A 16,145-nucleotide genomic window follows, 5' to 3' on the forward strand; every position below is an offset into this window, starting at 1 on the left:
GAGAAGTGGCTTATGACCAGAGGGTCACTGGTTTGATTTCCCCAGACTGTCAGGGAAAAGAATTTAGCCAGTTGACATGCCCTTGAGCAAGGCACTGAACCCAAATTGCTCCCCAGGCACCTGACATGGCAGCTCACTGCTCCTGTGTGTTTCACTGCATGCTGCACGTGTGTGTTCAGTGATGGTTTAAATGCAGAGAAGAATTTCAGTGTATGCAAAATAAAGTTTAAAGTCATTTGAACAGCAATGAATCTTCAGTGTTGTCCCTAAAATACAAGAAAATTTGAAATTCAATATTTAAAAACTTTAATTACCAACTGTTTGACATACCCTGCCAATTGCTGTTGAAATCGGGAGCCACATTCATCAATTGTAACACCACTGGCAATGTACCTGGAAGATATTCAGACTGACCAGATTACTCAATGACAAAATTGCTGATAAAATGTGCTAGTGATCACCCTGAATTTGAATCCGTTTAGGCACTTGCTGCCCAGAAATCTGAACCTGCTAGGGCAACTGCTGGTGAGGCCACTTGACCTGCTGGGATATCTGGTCTGTGGCTGCTTGGTACTGTGGCCTCTTTGGCTGGTAAGAAGGCAGTTGGGACAGAATGGTGGTAGCTTGGCACCTTGGGCAGTTTTTGGGGCACCCACTGCTGAGAATGCCTGGTATAGGTATCTGGGCTCCTGAGGCACTTGTGGTCCCTGTGGATTGTGGAAGAGCTTTTTTATAGCTAGTGGTAATTTAGGCAGGTAGCGTGGCATCTGGGGCATCTTTGATAAGTAACTCAGGGGCTGTCGCTGTGGCAGCAGGTGGCTGGGGAGCTCCTGCGGTGGTAGCAGGTGGCGGCGGGCGGCTTGGCGGCTCCTGCGGTAGCACCTGCTACATCCCATAACTGGACTCCGCTACCTGTAGTTAATGGTAACAGAATTAATTCTGGCTTTCTGACTGAAACTTGTTTCTGTATTTTAGCATAGAACTAGTCATTACATTTTTGGTGCGTTGTAGCTACTTGCCTCATATGCATTTGAGGTTGAACTATCACCGTCAGGTGGTCCCATACTCCATGAAGATTCATCTCCATTGTTCAAGATACTTGAATTCAGTTGATAGCCTGCAACTGGTATAGTATTATTTCCATACTTCCCAGCAGATCCAATACTGTAAGCTCTTGAGCAAATATTTTAGCTTATGCTGTCAGCCAATTAAATGGTTTCACAGCTTAACTTACCATTTGCTTGATGTCTTCCTACAACTATCAAGGACAGCAGCAGCCATCTAGACAAGACATCCCCAATTTACTATTGACTTTAGCTCAATAGTGATTTAAAGAAACACTTGAATAAACAAAACTTCATAAATGCCCTTAAGAGAAAGCTCATGGCTTCAGCCACAGTTGAAGACCAGTGATGTGACAAAACCTGTTTCTGTCAACTGCTATCTCACTCTATAGCTAACAGGGGCAGTCGTGGATCAGCGGTTAGGGTGTCGGACCCGTAACCGCTGGTTCGATTCCCCGTCCCGGTGTCCATGGCTGAGGTACCCTTGAGCAAGGTACCTAACCCCCACTGCTCCCCGGGCGCTGCACGCGGTCGCCCACTGCCCCGGGTTTGCTGTGTGTGTGTGCACGTCACTTGGGTGGGTTAAATGCAGAGCACGAATTTCGTTGGAGTGAGTTCCCTCCAATGACAAGATATGTCACTTTCCTTTCCTTTCCTTCCTTTGCCTATAGCTAACAGTGAGTCACATAAGCAACTCTTGAGTTTTTTATAAGCAGTTGTGGCTAATTATCAAACTGGAGAGGTCCACAGCAATATAGGACATAGAAAAAGTTAGTTACAGGGTTTCAGAGGGGTTTTGCATTTTATTTATTGAACTTGGGAATCACTTGACAAGTAAAACAGCTGTTTTGTATTGTTAGATGTGTCCTCTGCACAGCCCAAGATCCAAATGTGTATTTGATAAAAGTAGGAGTACAAATATTTGGTTAGGTTATCATTATGTGATATTTCAGTTCATGATTCAATTTATCATTTAACCATAACTTTTCCAACTATTATTCCACTTATTACAATTTCCTGTGGTCTTCAAGAAATGTCTGTTCTGTTTTCTGAGTTAGGCTGCCCAGTGCTCACACAAAAGTCACTGGGTTGTCACATTTCATGCTAAATGAGTTGGTAGGTACTCCAGAAACACAAATATAAGTACGCAAGCACAGAAAAAGCAAGTTCTTCACGATATGTTATAATCTGTTATTTAGTTCAGTAAATATCCAGAAGAGGGCAGCAAATTTGATTGACTGAATGCAGGGAAATTGAAGTTTCTGCTTGACTGGATTATTGTTTTATATCTAGTTTACACACATGCATAAGAAAACACACAGATAAATAACTGATATTTAGTTTTTAAATGTTTTAATTAAAAGGCCCTGGTTTTATTCAGTGAGCATTTATTGAAACAAATGTAAAATGTATGTATTTAAAATGAGGATAAGCCTTTATCGAGTCTTAGAGGAGAAATCGTGTGACAGCACAGAAAAAGCATATGTATAAAGAGAGCAAGTAAAAAGATTTATATTTTTAGAGATTTATATGATCCAAAAAGAACAGGAAAAAAATTATAAGTCAACAAGTCTGTTATATATAAATACTGTATTGTATTAAACTAATATGTTAAATGATTGAGTAATGATATTTATAGAATGTAATAGGTATACCATTTTAATATAACATAGTATAATATAGTACAGCATTTTTATTTGTAGATGTGTAGGTTTTAAGAACTACATTTCCCGTTAGCAACCACATTACACAATTCAAACAGTACTTCCTAACACGAAATTTCAGAATAAGAGCACTATCCCGTGTTGTTCGCCATCACCGCTATGAGAAGCTAGAGCACAAACCTAAAACGTGGCTTTTGTTTTGAAACCAAGGTCATTCCTCAGTGTTACGTCGACCCTTAGCGGAGCCACCGACAGCCTGGGACTTTGGGTGTATAGTCCCATATGAACGGTAGGTTATACAGACCGCCGCGATGAGGTTCCGCTTGGCCGGAGCCGTGCTGCTGTCGGCGGCCGCCTACTACGTTTACTTGCCGCTACCGAGCGGCGTGAGCGAGCCGTGGAAGCTGATGCTGCTGGACGCGCTGTTCCGGAGCTTCATGCAGGCGGTGAGAGCTGAAGGATGCGCCGACAGGAGGGCAGAAGAGGACAGGTTGATTTGAGGAAAAACAGAGCTGGCAGGGTCAAAAATTTACTGAGAACACAAGAGAAGAGGAAGTCAGTGCAGAATATCCGTTTGTTAACAGAGCAGAGGGTTAGCCAAGTGGGACAGCGCATCAGTGGCATAAAACACAGGTGACATGTGGTTGCCCATAATAGAAACATCGGCATGTTATACACAGGCTGTTTGTAGAACAGTAACAGGTGGTAAAGAGAAGAGAAGAGGAATAGAAGCTGAATATATATGATATACTGATAATTACATTCTGTATATACATAACAGACTAGTGAGCGTATGACAGATTAATTTACAATAGAATAAACTATGCAGTGCAGTAAGGCAGAATAGAATAAAACTGAATAAAAAGGTATACTGTTTTGTACTAACACACAGTGGTTTTGCTGTGGTCAAAATTAAAGAACACAGTGCAATAATAATAATAATAATAATAATAATGATGATAATAATAATAACATCAAATGAAATCCCTTCTTTTTCCAGTATATGATGTTTTGAAAAATGAAAAAACATTTTGGAGATACTTGATTTTCAGCGGCGTGCTCCTGTGACCTTTGACCCCGCAGCTGAACGCACTGTAACCTGTGCCTGGTTGATACAGCATGTGGCATCAGCCTTGTGCACATGTGACAGAGCTGTAAATCCTATATAACATATTAGTTTTGACTTAAGCTGCTCCTAAGCCCTCAGTGGCAGTTCACACACCCAACTCTTTCATGTGTCAATGCAGTGCAACAAGTTTGTGCACACACTTGCTGAGCTCGACAGGTTTTCACACCCGCTCACTGTTTACCCACAGAACTGCTGGGTGGATTTCATTAGTTTTTGGGTAAAACCTGTGGTGGAAATAACAAGTTACAACTACATGTTTACTTGACATTTACTTGAGTATTTCCTTTTTCTGCTACTTTGTACTTCCACTCCACAGTATTTATTTTCTAACTTTAGTTACTTTGCAGATTCATATCAACAAATCAGTTTAATGATATATTTTAGATAAAATGTTATTGTTCCCTGAGAGACAGGATTGACAGGATAGCCCGCAGATGGAGAATATAAAATAGTTAAAATGAGCTCCAGCTTTACTGGCTGCAGCATTAAATTGATCAACACATGAATGCATCAGTAATTTTTCTGAGCTATTATACTGAAATGGGCCTTTCCGCAGGAGTGCTTTTACTCCTGGTATTTTTGTTAGATTTTGATGCTAATTTTGATTCTACTTTCGTAAACACGTTTGTTATAACAGAATATTTATACACTGTAATAGGAAACAAACCCTGAATTCTTAAACACTTGCTGAAGTTGCTTTCAAAGCTAAAAACTTTATTTCTATTAAAGTTTTAATTTTGGTGTCTTTCTTCTCCCAACAGAGAAAATTCAGCAGCTCCTCTCCTCCTCTGACATGTAAAAACTGACCTGAGTGTGTTTCCGTTTCCAGAGTGACGTGGCTCACACCCTGGGCCTGTGCCATCGGGTCCACGTGTTGAACCAGGTGGTGTCCTGGGTGGAGGTGATCGAGGCTCACTCCTGCTCCGCCGTGCACGTGACTGACTCCACCCTGGGCGGCGTTCCGACCCGAGTCTTCCAGCCAAAGGGGGGTGGAGAGCGGCTGAAAAGGGGGGTCATATATTTCCACGGCGGAGGATGGGCCCTTGGCAGTGGACGTGAGTGCAGATTGTCAAACGTTTTCAGATACATATTTTACTGCACTGTTTTGCTCTAAGTTAAGAAGGTTTCTTACCATGTTGGAGTTAGATGCGAAGAGGATAGAAAAGGACTCACATACACGAACAATCACGCGTGGCCATCCCGGCTACCAAAACAAAGAATGGAGAAGGTCAGATTACAACACATGAAGAGGCAGTGTGAAGTCATTCTCTGTTCAGGATGCCGTTATTTTGCCATATCTTTGCATAGCAAGCAGTTGTTTGCTGCTCTGTTTTTTTTTTGTCTCATAAAAAGCCTCAGAGGAGAAGACAAATCAAATCAAATCAACATTTTGGCTTAACCTTCATCGATGTGTTAAACCAGTGTGATACATGGTACTGAGATTATTGTTTATATGACGTCATGATCCTGCGTCACAGGGATGCGATCGTACGACCTTCTTTGTCGGAAAATGGCTGAAGACCTGGACTCTGTCGTCATGTCTGTTGAGTAAGTTGTGTTACAGCAAATTAATGAAAGGAAAATGTTGGAATTAAGCTACCAGTTGCTGATATTTTAGTGATTATCACTGACGTTTTTTTTTTCATTCATTCACTGACCGTTTCTTAAAATACTGTATCTGAAAGCATGTCTTACAAACTGGTGGAAAACAGGAGAAAAACTGTTTATTGAGTGAAACAGCCGTTTGACCAAGTGTGTTTTAGCTGATGGAGGCCATGAGATGTGGAACGTTCAATAAGAACTCTTTGTGAAAAAGAAAAAAAGCCGAATTTAAAAATTAAAAAATTAATTTTAATAGTCACTTTAATGAGGTCTGGCAGCTTATTTTGCTGTTGTTATTTTTTTTTTCTTGATATTATATAAAGTATAATGTGAGCTGCACAGCAACAACAGCGTTTATACTTAACTGCAGTGAACACTTTCTGCTTATATCAGCATTCAAATTTAGTGTTTGGCTGGACAAATCTGGAAGAACAAACATTTAAACCAACGAGTTCCTCGAAAAACCAATAAAAGTAAAAACTGAACATTGCGGCACTGCCCTGTGTCACTTGTTCATGGTTCAAAGTATTATGTAATATAACAGTTTTTTCTCCCTCTGATGTCCTGTTGCTGTAGTTACCGACTCGCTCCAGAGGCGGTGTTCCCGGATCAGTACCATGATGCGTTGGCGGCGTCACGGGCTTTCCTGTCCTCTCAGGTCTTAGAGCGCTACGGCATCGATCCACAGAGGGTGTGTGTGTCTGGAGACAGCGCCGGGGGAAACCTGGCTGCCGCTGTGGCACAGGAGGTAGAAAAACAAACACGCACAACAGAACACAACATGTCTCATTTGATATTAAAGCAGTGGTGTGTGCAGTGACTTTTTAAATTCATCTAAAAGCATAGCAGAGAGGTAGTCAGTTCTAGTTTGGAAGCTCCTACTGTTTCTGCTCCCTGATCAGAAAACATCTCAGCTCCTCTGTATCTATGGTGCAGAATGTGCAACAGATCCAGTTAGTCTCTTGATCTGCAACTTACCAGCCAGTTTGTGTGCTTGCAGTAGTGATCCTGTATGCAAACTACAGCGATAACCAGACAGAAATAAATGTTATGTGTGGCAGATCGATCTGGTTTAATCAGCCAGATGCTGCAGAGCGGATGGAGCAACTCTCAGAGCAGGTTAGAATCTGTTGGACACCAGCTGGGGTCAAAATGTGCATTAGTTCAATAGGAAACTGGTAGCACTTCAAGAATGCCAATAGTTTGGATTTCAGTCAGGTGTTTTAGTGGAAAATTATATTTCAGAGGTATTTTACAGCATTTCCACAAGACAGTTATGGGTGAAAACTCAATGAGTGGGAAAAAAGAAAGCTGAAAGGAGCTATGTAGAAACATTTTGTGCTTTGACACTCCCCCAGAGGGCACTGTGGCACATCATTTGTATAATTAAATAAAACCAGTCATCATCTGAATAATTTAAAAGATACTGCAATCGCAGAAAATTCTTTCAAAAAGTGGCTTAAAATATATTATATATATTATTGATATTGAAGATATCAAATAATGATCAGCAATCAGCTGTTTCAGTTTAAATGTAAATACTGAAGTTGATCCATGTCAGCTGAATTGTGAACTAAAACCTGATTATGTCCACAGCTCAGCTCAGATGATAGTCTGACAGTAAAGTTCAAGGTCCAGGCGTTGATCTACCCTGTGCTGCAGGCGCTTGACTTCCACACCCCGTCCTACCAGCAGAACCAGGCCGTGCCCATCCTCTACAGGCCTGTCATGGCTCGTTTCTGGCTGCAGTACCTGGGCGCAGAATCCTCCCTGGAGCCTCTCGTGCTTGCTAACAATCACAGCTCTCTGGACCAGCCGACCATCAGCGCCAGCACCCGCTCCAAGCTGGACTGGACCGCTCTGCTCCCGGCTCAACGCAGGAAGCACTTCCGTCCACTCATCAAAGAAAGGGGCTCGGCAGGAGTGTTGAGCCAGGTACCGGAGTTGATGGATGTTAGGGCGGCACCGCTGCTGGCAGAGCAGGCGGTTCTGGGTAGGACGCCTAAAGCATACGTGATGACGTGCGAGTTTGACGTCCTGAGGGATGACGGGTTGATGTACGTCAGACGCCTGCAGGATGCCGGCATCACAGTGACCAGCGATCACTACGAGGACGGTTTTCATGGCTGCATGGTGTTTGCATTCCTGCCAATGATGTCCAGTGTTGGACAGAGGAGCATGAACAACTACATCCAATGGCTAGACCAGAATCTGTAGGCAATCAAAGCTTTACGGATCCAGGATCTGTGTGGTCCGTTTGTGGCACCAAAGACGTCCTGGAGCAGAAAGTCTGGTACTTCACGGCTCCTTGTCGAATCTGCAGAGATGAGGTGGTGACAAGCCTCCTGACATCCTGAGAAGTGAGGGGAAGCCACATACATTCATATACATCTTTAAAAGACCAAGTATATCAGTGTGGTGCACCTGAATGTCACTGGGCCTGCAGATCTAGAGTCAAATGTACCACAAAACCTCCTCCGTGAACCCCGAAACCAAAATGTTTCCACTCAGTTGTAACCAAACAAAGTGATGCTTTCCTGTTTATGTCAGAGGCCATGAATACAAAGCAACAGTTATGAGAATGACAGAATACTTTAGGTTGTTATTTTCAAGAGAAACAAAATCCAGGAGTTTATTTAAGAGCTGAAGGCATACGATCTACAGTCCATACGATCACGGCTGCAACATAATCAACAGGTAACATGTTTCAGTACTACACAAGTCTGAATTTGGAAATGTCAATCACAGCTCAACACTGTCAGTTCTCCATGTATATTCTATTAATAACTTAATAATTAAGATTAGAATAATTAATTAAATTCTCTACCCAGTTTCTCTACCCATATTTACTGTAAACTGAAGCAGAAAAGGCAACAACTCAAAACCAGCATGTCTCTTTGAAACTCTTTCTGTAAAAACTGGCAAAAAGAGAAAATGTGAGCCCTGATTATGCTGCCTAACAGGCTCTTAATCCAACTGGTTTTAAAGGTCAAAGTCACTCTTCCTGTTATCTTCAGCTTTTATTCTTTTACGATGCACTGGGGCACTGAAACACTCTGCTCACACACACAAAACAGGACGGTCAAGGTTACAGTGTGTGTTTGTGTGTGTTTGTGTGTGATAAAAGTATGCCAGAGTTCACATCTGTGTATACTCACTGGATTGTGCAATATTATATGTTTGATAATATCCTTCAACCTCTGATGATGATGATGATGATGATGGCTCTAAAATGTATGCAAAAATGACTGTATTGCCACGAGAGACAAGTTCCCAAATGGACTATCATGTTTCCCTCCCCCACCGCTGCTGGCCCAAAACTAATATAACGAACCGACGACAGGCAGCGTCAGACAGACTCGGTTTTGGCTTTCGGCCCAAAACACAGCGAGCCAAGAGTGTAGCAGAAACACTGACTGTGGTCATTACACGGCTTCATGGCTTCACATAAATGTCGGCTATCAGGAGTGTTTCTTCCTTTCTTAAAGGGAACCGAGTTTGTGCCTAACATGCGGGTCAAATTCCATACACACACGTTTTGTTTCGCTTTCCACTAAACAGTGATTATGGTTGATATGCATGTGGAGTGAAATGTTTATTTTAGAAGTGAGAAAAATTGTGAATACAGAGAAAGATTTTTTGAATATTTCTAAGCGCTGTATGTAAAATCATGCATTAAATAGTTTTATATTGTATAAATAAGGTTTTAATAGAAGTCAGGTTATTACAGGTTGTTTCAGCCAAGCTCACACACAAAACTGGCCCCAGTGCAGTGCCAGGAAATCCCATAAACGAGCTGTTTTATTGACTTCTTTGACAACACTAGTGGTATGTGGGGTGCAGGATCACATTATTTATTGAGTAATTTTTTTTGTTTCATTCGAGTTTTTTTTTTTTGCAAAGGCTTTTTTTTCAGTAACTGCACATGTACCAGTGTGTGAAAGTACAAGAAGTGCTGCAGACGATACGCACCTTTAGGGGGCGATATTGGAGGCTTTTATCAGAGTATCTGGGATCTGATATTAGACTACAACTTAAAGCAAGACTGTTAACTCGGTAAGAATAAGTAAATTACAGGGATCATCTGAGCATGTTTTATCCATTAAACAGATATTTGAATGATTTACAAAGAAGAAAACTCAACAACTCATGTTAATCTAAACCTAAAATCCACCTTAACCCTTACTGCACATCAAATTATATTTTGTTTTAACCAGAAATGTTTGAGTCACTTTTCAAGAGAGTTGAAAGCAAAGTTGTAAGCAAACTCCTGCCCACTCTCTAACTTACAAAAGTACATTGAAATGTTGCAAATAAACATAATTTTGCAGACTAGACTGCTTGTCCTTCACCTACGCCTACCTGGCGCCTGAAATAGATGCAAATTATTCCTCTAAGAGAGAGGCAAACTTTAGCTGACTTGGTCAGACAAAATGTCACATCTGAAGATTTCACTTCTTCACTGTTTTCTGACATTTTATAGACCAGCTGAGTTATTGAGAACATAAACAGCAGATTGTAAAATAAGGAAAAGAATCTTACCACAAGCTCCATGTATTAGCTGTGCTGGAGTTAGAATCACCACATGGTCTTCATGAGCAGATGAAGAGTTTGCTTAGTTTGCAGGGAACTATAGATGTTTAACTTTCCGTTTCTCCACATCGGCTTAAAATCTGTGAAAAGAAAAATGATTGTTTGAAACACCATTTAACAAGTGAAGACATCACATGAAACAGCATCTCAAGTGAACGTTTTATGTGTCATTAAATCCAAGGCACACATGGTGGATGAATTCACATTTAAATGTGTGGTTTTATATCATCATTTAGATCACTCTAAAAATGTAAGTAAAATTAAAATTGTTATGTTTATTTTATTTTAATGAGAATATTGTTCTTTACTGTACTTTAAGACTTCAGTAAAATATCAGTGACTTCCTGCTGGTTGTTTTTTCTGTTGTTTTGCTAACTTTGCTTACTTCCTGTTGGGGTCACAGTGTTGTCATGTAACATACAACCTGACGTGAAGGAGAGTTCAGTCAGTTCTGCGGCTGACCTCCAAAGTGGCACCAGATGTGGTTGTTTGGTGACTGGAGACGCAGCTGCATCGCCATCAAACTTACAATCACAGACACTAAACTCCATTTAGTCGTTGCCATTTTTTTTTTTAACTGTGATGTAACAGGGTTCAAGGTGAAACTGCTGTATCCGAGAACAATGTAAACTGTTCACGATCTGTTGTTTTGTGATTTATTTATGAAAATGGAGGTTACGCATATGAGATGTATTTATCGGTTGCTTTCATGCACGCACATTCGTGTTAAAGGAAATAAACTGAAGTTAATATCCCCAACAAACAGTCTGTGCTTATTGTGTCTGTTGTGTGACAAACTGATCACCGACAGAGAAATTAGCTTTAAGCAGTTATACTCATTATGCAATATACATGTTAGACATTAACTTTGTTAAAATTATACTTTATTATGTAATTAATAGCCTATGCTATATTATTATTAATAGGCACCAGTGTTTAATTTAAAAATACATGTTTCTGTTTTTAGTTATTTCTCACAATCATAAGGTATTAAATATATGGCCATTCTTTATTTGCCATTAAATTACATTTTCAATTATGTTCCTATTTATCCTATAATGACTACATACTGATATAAAACAGCACAGTTACAGTTCAATAGCTTACTGGGCTATTGACTGTAACCACAATGGCTATCAGACATAAAGGATTTTTCCTTTAAAAACAGTTATTATTTACTAAATCATAGTTTAGTTATTAAGTCATTAATGATGGTTGTTATTACTATAGCTATATTTGTACTTTGAAAGTTACTTTTTACTCTTTTGTGACTACAAATACGCCAGTTATGTTTAAAAACAGTTATTACTGATTGTAGATTATTATGTCAGTATTTACAATTACTAGTTGTCATAAGTATTGAAAATATAACACCTCTGGAAAAAATCTGATGATTACTTATTCAATGTGCTAAGTTATTAATTCCAAATGGCATTAAAAACTATAGTAACCCTTGAAATATGTAAAAATCTGACACTGGAGATGGCGCCAAATCCTCCTCCTGGACAGCAGCCTCCCGACAGCTGTCATCATCTAAGTAAGTGTAGATATCATTTATCACACATATCGTGGTTCTTTTATGCTTTTCATTCTTCGTTTTTATTTCAGATTTATGGACATCATGAAATTTTATGGGTTTTCTATGATGGATTTACATTTCAGTAGGTTTTATTTTTATCCTTGAATTCATACTTAGCTTTTGATTTATGTCTGTGTGCTGACGTCAGGCGATATCAGAAAGCAATAAAAACAGGTCCAGAGTGGAAGATTTCTGCCAGACTTTCTCCATCTGTCATCCTGGTGAAGAACTGGTTTTGTTTTCAGTTCTGCTTCCTCACCTCTCACTGGATATCAAAGAAACCGCTTCTGTTTCTGTCTTTTTCTGCCCTCCGCTTCTTTGCTCTTCCTTTACACGAACACTGGTCTTTCAAGTCAAAGCCTGCCAAGAAACAGAAATCAAATCCATCAGATGATTGCGTGACAGAATGCAACATGCCTGTCAAGTCATCTGATCGGTGAGGTGAGCAGGAACATGCTTCTCCTGACAGACAGGTTTGTGTATGAACTTGCATGCAGCTAAACCCGGATCCCCAAACCTGCATGTGGAGAGCCACAGGGAAAGCTCAGTGTCCGCTCAGATCTAACACACTTGATTAGTGTGCGATTGCCCATAAGGACTTGATTACCCAAAGACTTTGTGTGTGGGTGGTGGATCAGTGAAGCAACAGCTATTCTGCAACACTGCAGCCCGGTGCCAAACAGGCCGCACGACTGAGTGCAAGATCTGTACGAATATCGTCTCAGCCATTGTTTTTCCATAACCACTTAATCCCGTTTGAGTCACAGCAGAACAGAGAACTTATTCCAGCATGCACTTTATCCACAGATCAAAACGCGAATCATTCAAAGTCCACAATTCAAGATGTAATAAGTCATAAAAGGTCAACAAGTCACATCTCTGAGAAACACAGTTTTTTAATGGAATTTAGCAAAAACATCTGGTTTAACCTCTGCAGTCCTCAGCATCCCATGATGCACCGTACACTAGTCAGCTCTTTAATGTTGTGTTCAGGGAACGCCAGTCAACAGTGGTGGATCAGATTCAGAAAAATGTTACTGTCGGTGGCAAATAGAACTTTGTTTTCGACATTGCTCACGCACGAAGAGCTGCATGTCAGTATTAGTATGTAGATTAATCAGGACGATGTACTTTAAGCATTACAATCCCTATTCCAAAATGGTTGTGATGCTGTGTTAAACATAAATAAAACAGAATGTGCAAATTTACTAAAGTTTTCTGACATCTACTTGATTGAAAACAGTACAAAGACAACATATTTAATGTTTCAACTTCATTATTTGTTGTAAATATATGCTTTTTCATTTTCAATTTTTCATTATCACAAAAGGACAAAAGGACAAACAAAAGGAAAGTTATGTCCTGCTCAGAAAACACCTGAATGTTCCACAGATAAACATGTTTATGGGTAACAGGTGTCATAACTGTGTACGAAAGGTGCTTCCTCGAAAGACTCAGTCGACTAAGCATCCTAACCTTTCCGGAACCAGGGTTGTAAAAGTCCAAAGTTACAATTATATCACTAGATGATAATGACCCATGCATTAATGTGAAAGCAGGATTTTGCTGCTCTCACTAGAGGACTCAAAAAGAGCACCAGCTGTTTGCGGTGGGACACCAGCCTGCACAGAGTGCTGATGCATTTACTGTTACTCTGATTAACATTTAATCTGTTTGATCAGTGTAACTCAGATTTTATAACTGCTACACCTCTGCAATAAAAGCACACAAGGATCTTTGAACTATTTAACCATTTACAGGCACAAAGATGCCAGCTACTATTTAGTCTCTACGTAGCCCTCTTGAGTCCCAGTGTGATGCCAGTAATTGATGCTTATTTTCATTCTATATTAATCTGATGATTATTTTCTACATAAATTGAGTGTTTGGTTTGTAAAAATTCTGAAAAAGTTGCAATTATCTAGAGTGCAAATTGACACCTTAACAATGTTTGTTTTGTCCAACCAAAAGACCAAACCTCAAAATGATTAACAATAAATTCTAATTATTAAATGTATGTATAAAATATGGAATCATGAAATGTTTTTAACTTCAAAAATGACTTCAACGATTAGCAAAACACACGCAATTCATTTTCTGTCATCTGATTGATTGTTTCATCATTTTCAACAATTTCATTTAGTTTTGAGTGAAAAAAATTAGTTTGCATTTCAAATAAGAGGAATGAAGTAAAAAGTGCAATATTTCCGTCTGAATTACAGTGGAGTAGATGATGATGAAAGTGGCATGAGAAGATCTGCTATAGTGAAGTAAAGTGCCATCTAGTTCCATTATATTCAAGAGACGGCAGACATCTTTACAGCTGGTATGTCCAAAACTCTGCAGCTCACACTAAAACAATCTAGATGGCTAAATAGCACTAAGAGGAAAAATAAGTATTTTTGATTTTGTGGTAAACTGTCCCTAACCAGAAACACTGTATGCTTGAATTCCACCACTGACATCTGAGCATCAAGTATCTTGAGTGTGTTAAGTGTTCACGCTGAGAACCAAACAAAACACGTACACAATGATGGCAACATGTGGACTGAAAAGTGGCTGGTTTTTGACTGTGTTGATGCTCATCAATGCAATGCACAAAAGAAATGGAGGAACTGCTCACAGCTGCTCCAAGTTAAAGTGAATTGGTAATATCGGTGAGACAGCTACAGGGAGATCTGAGAAAGCAAAAAGTAAAACATTTGGGAAAACATTTTGCTGTCTCTTCATAAATGGATGTCCTTTGTAACACATGTTGTATCAATAACTGGGATGATGACTTTTCTTCTTTATACTAAAGACTAACAGTATTCTTTGACAAATGGTATAGTACATACTAAACACTATCAGAAACAAAAAGTAAGGAAACATCTCAGGATCACACAACATTTACGGGATGTTTGCATGACAAAACATAATTAAGGTGCCAACGTGAAGCGAGCTGTGACCTGACTACTTGGCAGTGGTTTTAGATTTCAATTTTCATCTTGATTTTAAAAAGATTATCGCCTGACCTAACTAGATACTATTAAAGATACTAAAATACTCCCTCACACTTTTATTTCCAGCTACTGTAATATAGTTTTAACTGGACTGCTTAGAAAGTCAGCGAAAGCGAACCAAGAAAATGGATCACGTGGCCCTACTACTTAAGACATTAAATAACACATAACACATTAATCCTGATCAGTGTATCGATTTATTGATCAGATGTCAAAACACTGATGTCTATCATCATATCGATATATCATCAAACATGCTGACGTTTGCTATCTGAGACTGTGTCTGTTACAGTTTTTTACAAAGACGTCACACTGACTCTCAGAGTTTAAGGTGAGTTGCATTTCTTTGTAGGGAGAAAACTTTGCTGCCTCTGAATCTGTTTTCTCTCCCTCGTCCTCAGATGCGTTAACAACACGACATCAGGGGGATAGCGTGTTGCTAAAACATTCCAACAAATGCCTGTGACTAAAGACATTCCTGAAAATAAATTGAGTTTTGTACACGCTTATAACCCGATTAACACCCAGTCTGTCGTTTGTCTGTAAGTTATGAGTCACATAATAAGTTACAACTTCGGGTAGGGCTGTGCTGCTGGGACAGAGTGAAACTCTCTCAGTAAAGTCTCACAACACTGATTCACTTTGAGTGAGGAAAAAAAAAAAGCAGAATAATTTATGTTTAGCCTTGTGTGGGGGAAGGTAGTGGTAGTGAGAGAGAGAGAGAGAGAGAGAGCGAGGGATGATTTTCTGTTTCATGTTGGACCGCTGGGAACTGACTCTCCATGACTATAGCCATTCAAAACCTCTTACTGACTGTCTGGACAGCCGCCGCACTCAACTGATTACGTTAAAGTGATGCTGTCTCATATCAGTCGCAGGCCAAATCAAATTCATACTGCGGCAGACTTTGTGATATCAGAAAATATTGTATTGCTTTCCAAAGACTAGAATATTTGTATCGTAGTAATGAAACTCGTGATTTACACCCTACTATCTTTTAAAATTGATTTTAGTTATTTTAGTTATTTGTGCAGTTTTAAATGACCTGACTCCTCCTGACGTCTGAGTTTTTCCCTTATTTTATGTTCCACATCTTGAAAGTCCGATTGCTTTTTTTTTAATTCCTTGAAAGTAGCAGGGAGACTGTCTTTTAATTTATCTATTTATTTAAGCACTTTGAGCTGCATGTAAGTATGAGAGGTGCTGTATAAATAAAGTTCAATTGGGTTGACAGCTATTTGAAAATGACAGGATATAAAGCGGCTGGGAGATTTGGGGATAAATAGCTCACATTCTATCCCAGGGCCCTCTTTCTGCTTCATCCGCCCTGCCTCTGGGTCTCGTTTGCAGATATTTCCACTCGATCCAGAAGGCATTTGGAAAAAAGACTGCATGCAGCATTTCACTGTTCACACAAAACAAAACAAAACAAAAAAAACATCAGATGTTACTATGACACACACAAGGAGATAAAAACAGTGATGAGACACTGAACATGTATTCAGTGCATGT

General features: G+C 39.7%; 1 protein-coding gene and 1 long non-coding RNA gene across 3 annotated transcripts; one reads left to right on the plus strand and one right to left on the minus strand.

Annotated features, from left to right (window-relative positions):
* The first annotated feature begins 2,961 nt into the window (after positions 1 to 2,961).
* On the plus strand, positions 2,962 to 8,569 carry LOC124049232 (neutral cholesterol ester hydrolase 1-like). Of its 2 annotated transcripts, none has more exons than XM_046370589.1 (5): positions 2,962 to 3,174; positions 4,687 to 4,912; positions 5,336 to 5,405; positions 6,036 to 6,207; positions 7,056 to 8,569. In XM_046370589.1, the coding sequence occupies exons 1-5, from the start codon at positions 3,040 to 3,042 to the stop codon at positions 7,674 to 7,676; spliced, it is 1,224 nt and encodes a 407-aa protein (XP_046226545.1). In that variant the 5' UTR covers positions 2,962 to 3,039; the 3' UTR covers positions 7,677 to 8,569. The 2 variants fall into 2 exon arrangements, with proteins under 2 accessions (XP_046226545.1, XP_046226546.1); XM_046370590.1 differs by having other exon boundaries at positions 3,033 to 3,248.
* Positions 7,676 to 16,051, minus strand: LOC124049236. The gene is made up of 3 exons (XR_006841377.1): positions 15,925 to 16,051; positions 10,002 to 11,991; positions 7,676 to 7,812 (listed from the first exon to the last, which is right to left on the minus strand). It is a non-coding gene; the product is annotated as an uncharacterized LOC124049236 (long non-coding RNA).
* Positions 16,052 to 16,145: the final 94 nt, after the last annotated feature.

The sequence above is a fragment of the Scatophagus argus genome, chromosome 18 (genome assembly GCF_020382885.2).
Source record: "Scatophagus argus isolate fScaArg1 chromosome 18, fScaArg1.pri, whole genome shotgun sequence".
Classification (NCBI taxonomy): domain Eukaryota; kingdom Metazoa; phylum Chordata; class Actinopteri; family Scatophagidae; genus Scatophagus; species Scatophagus argus.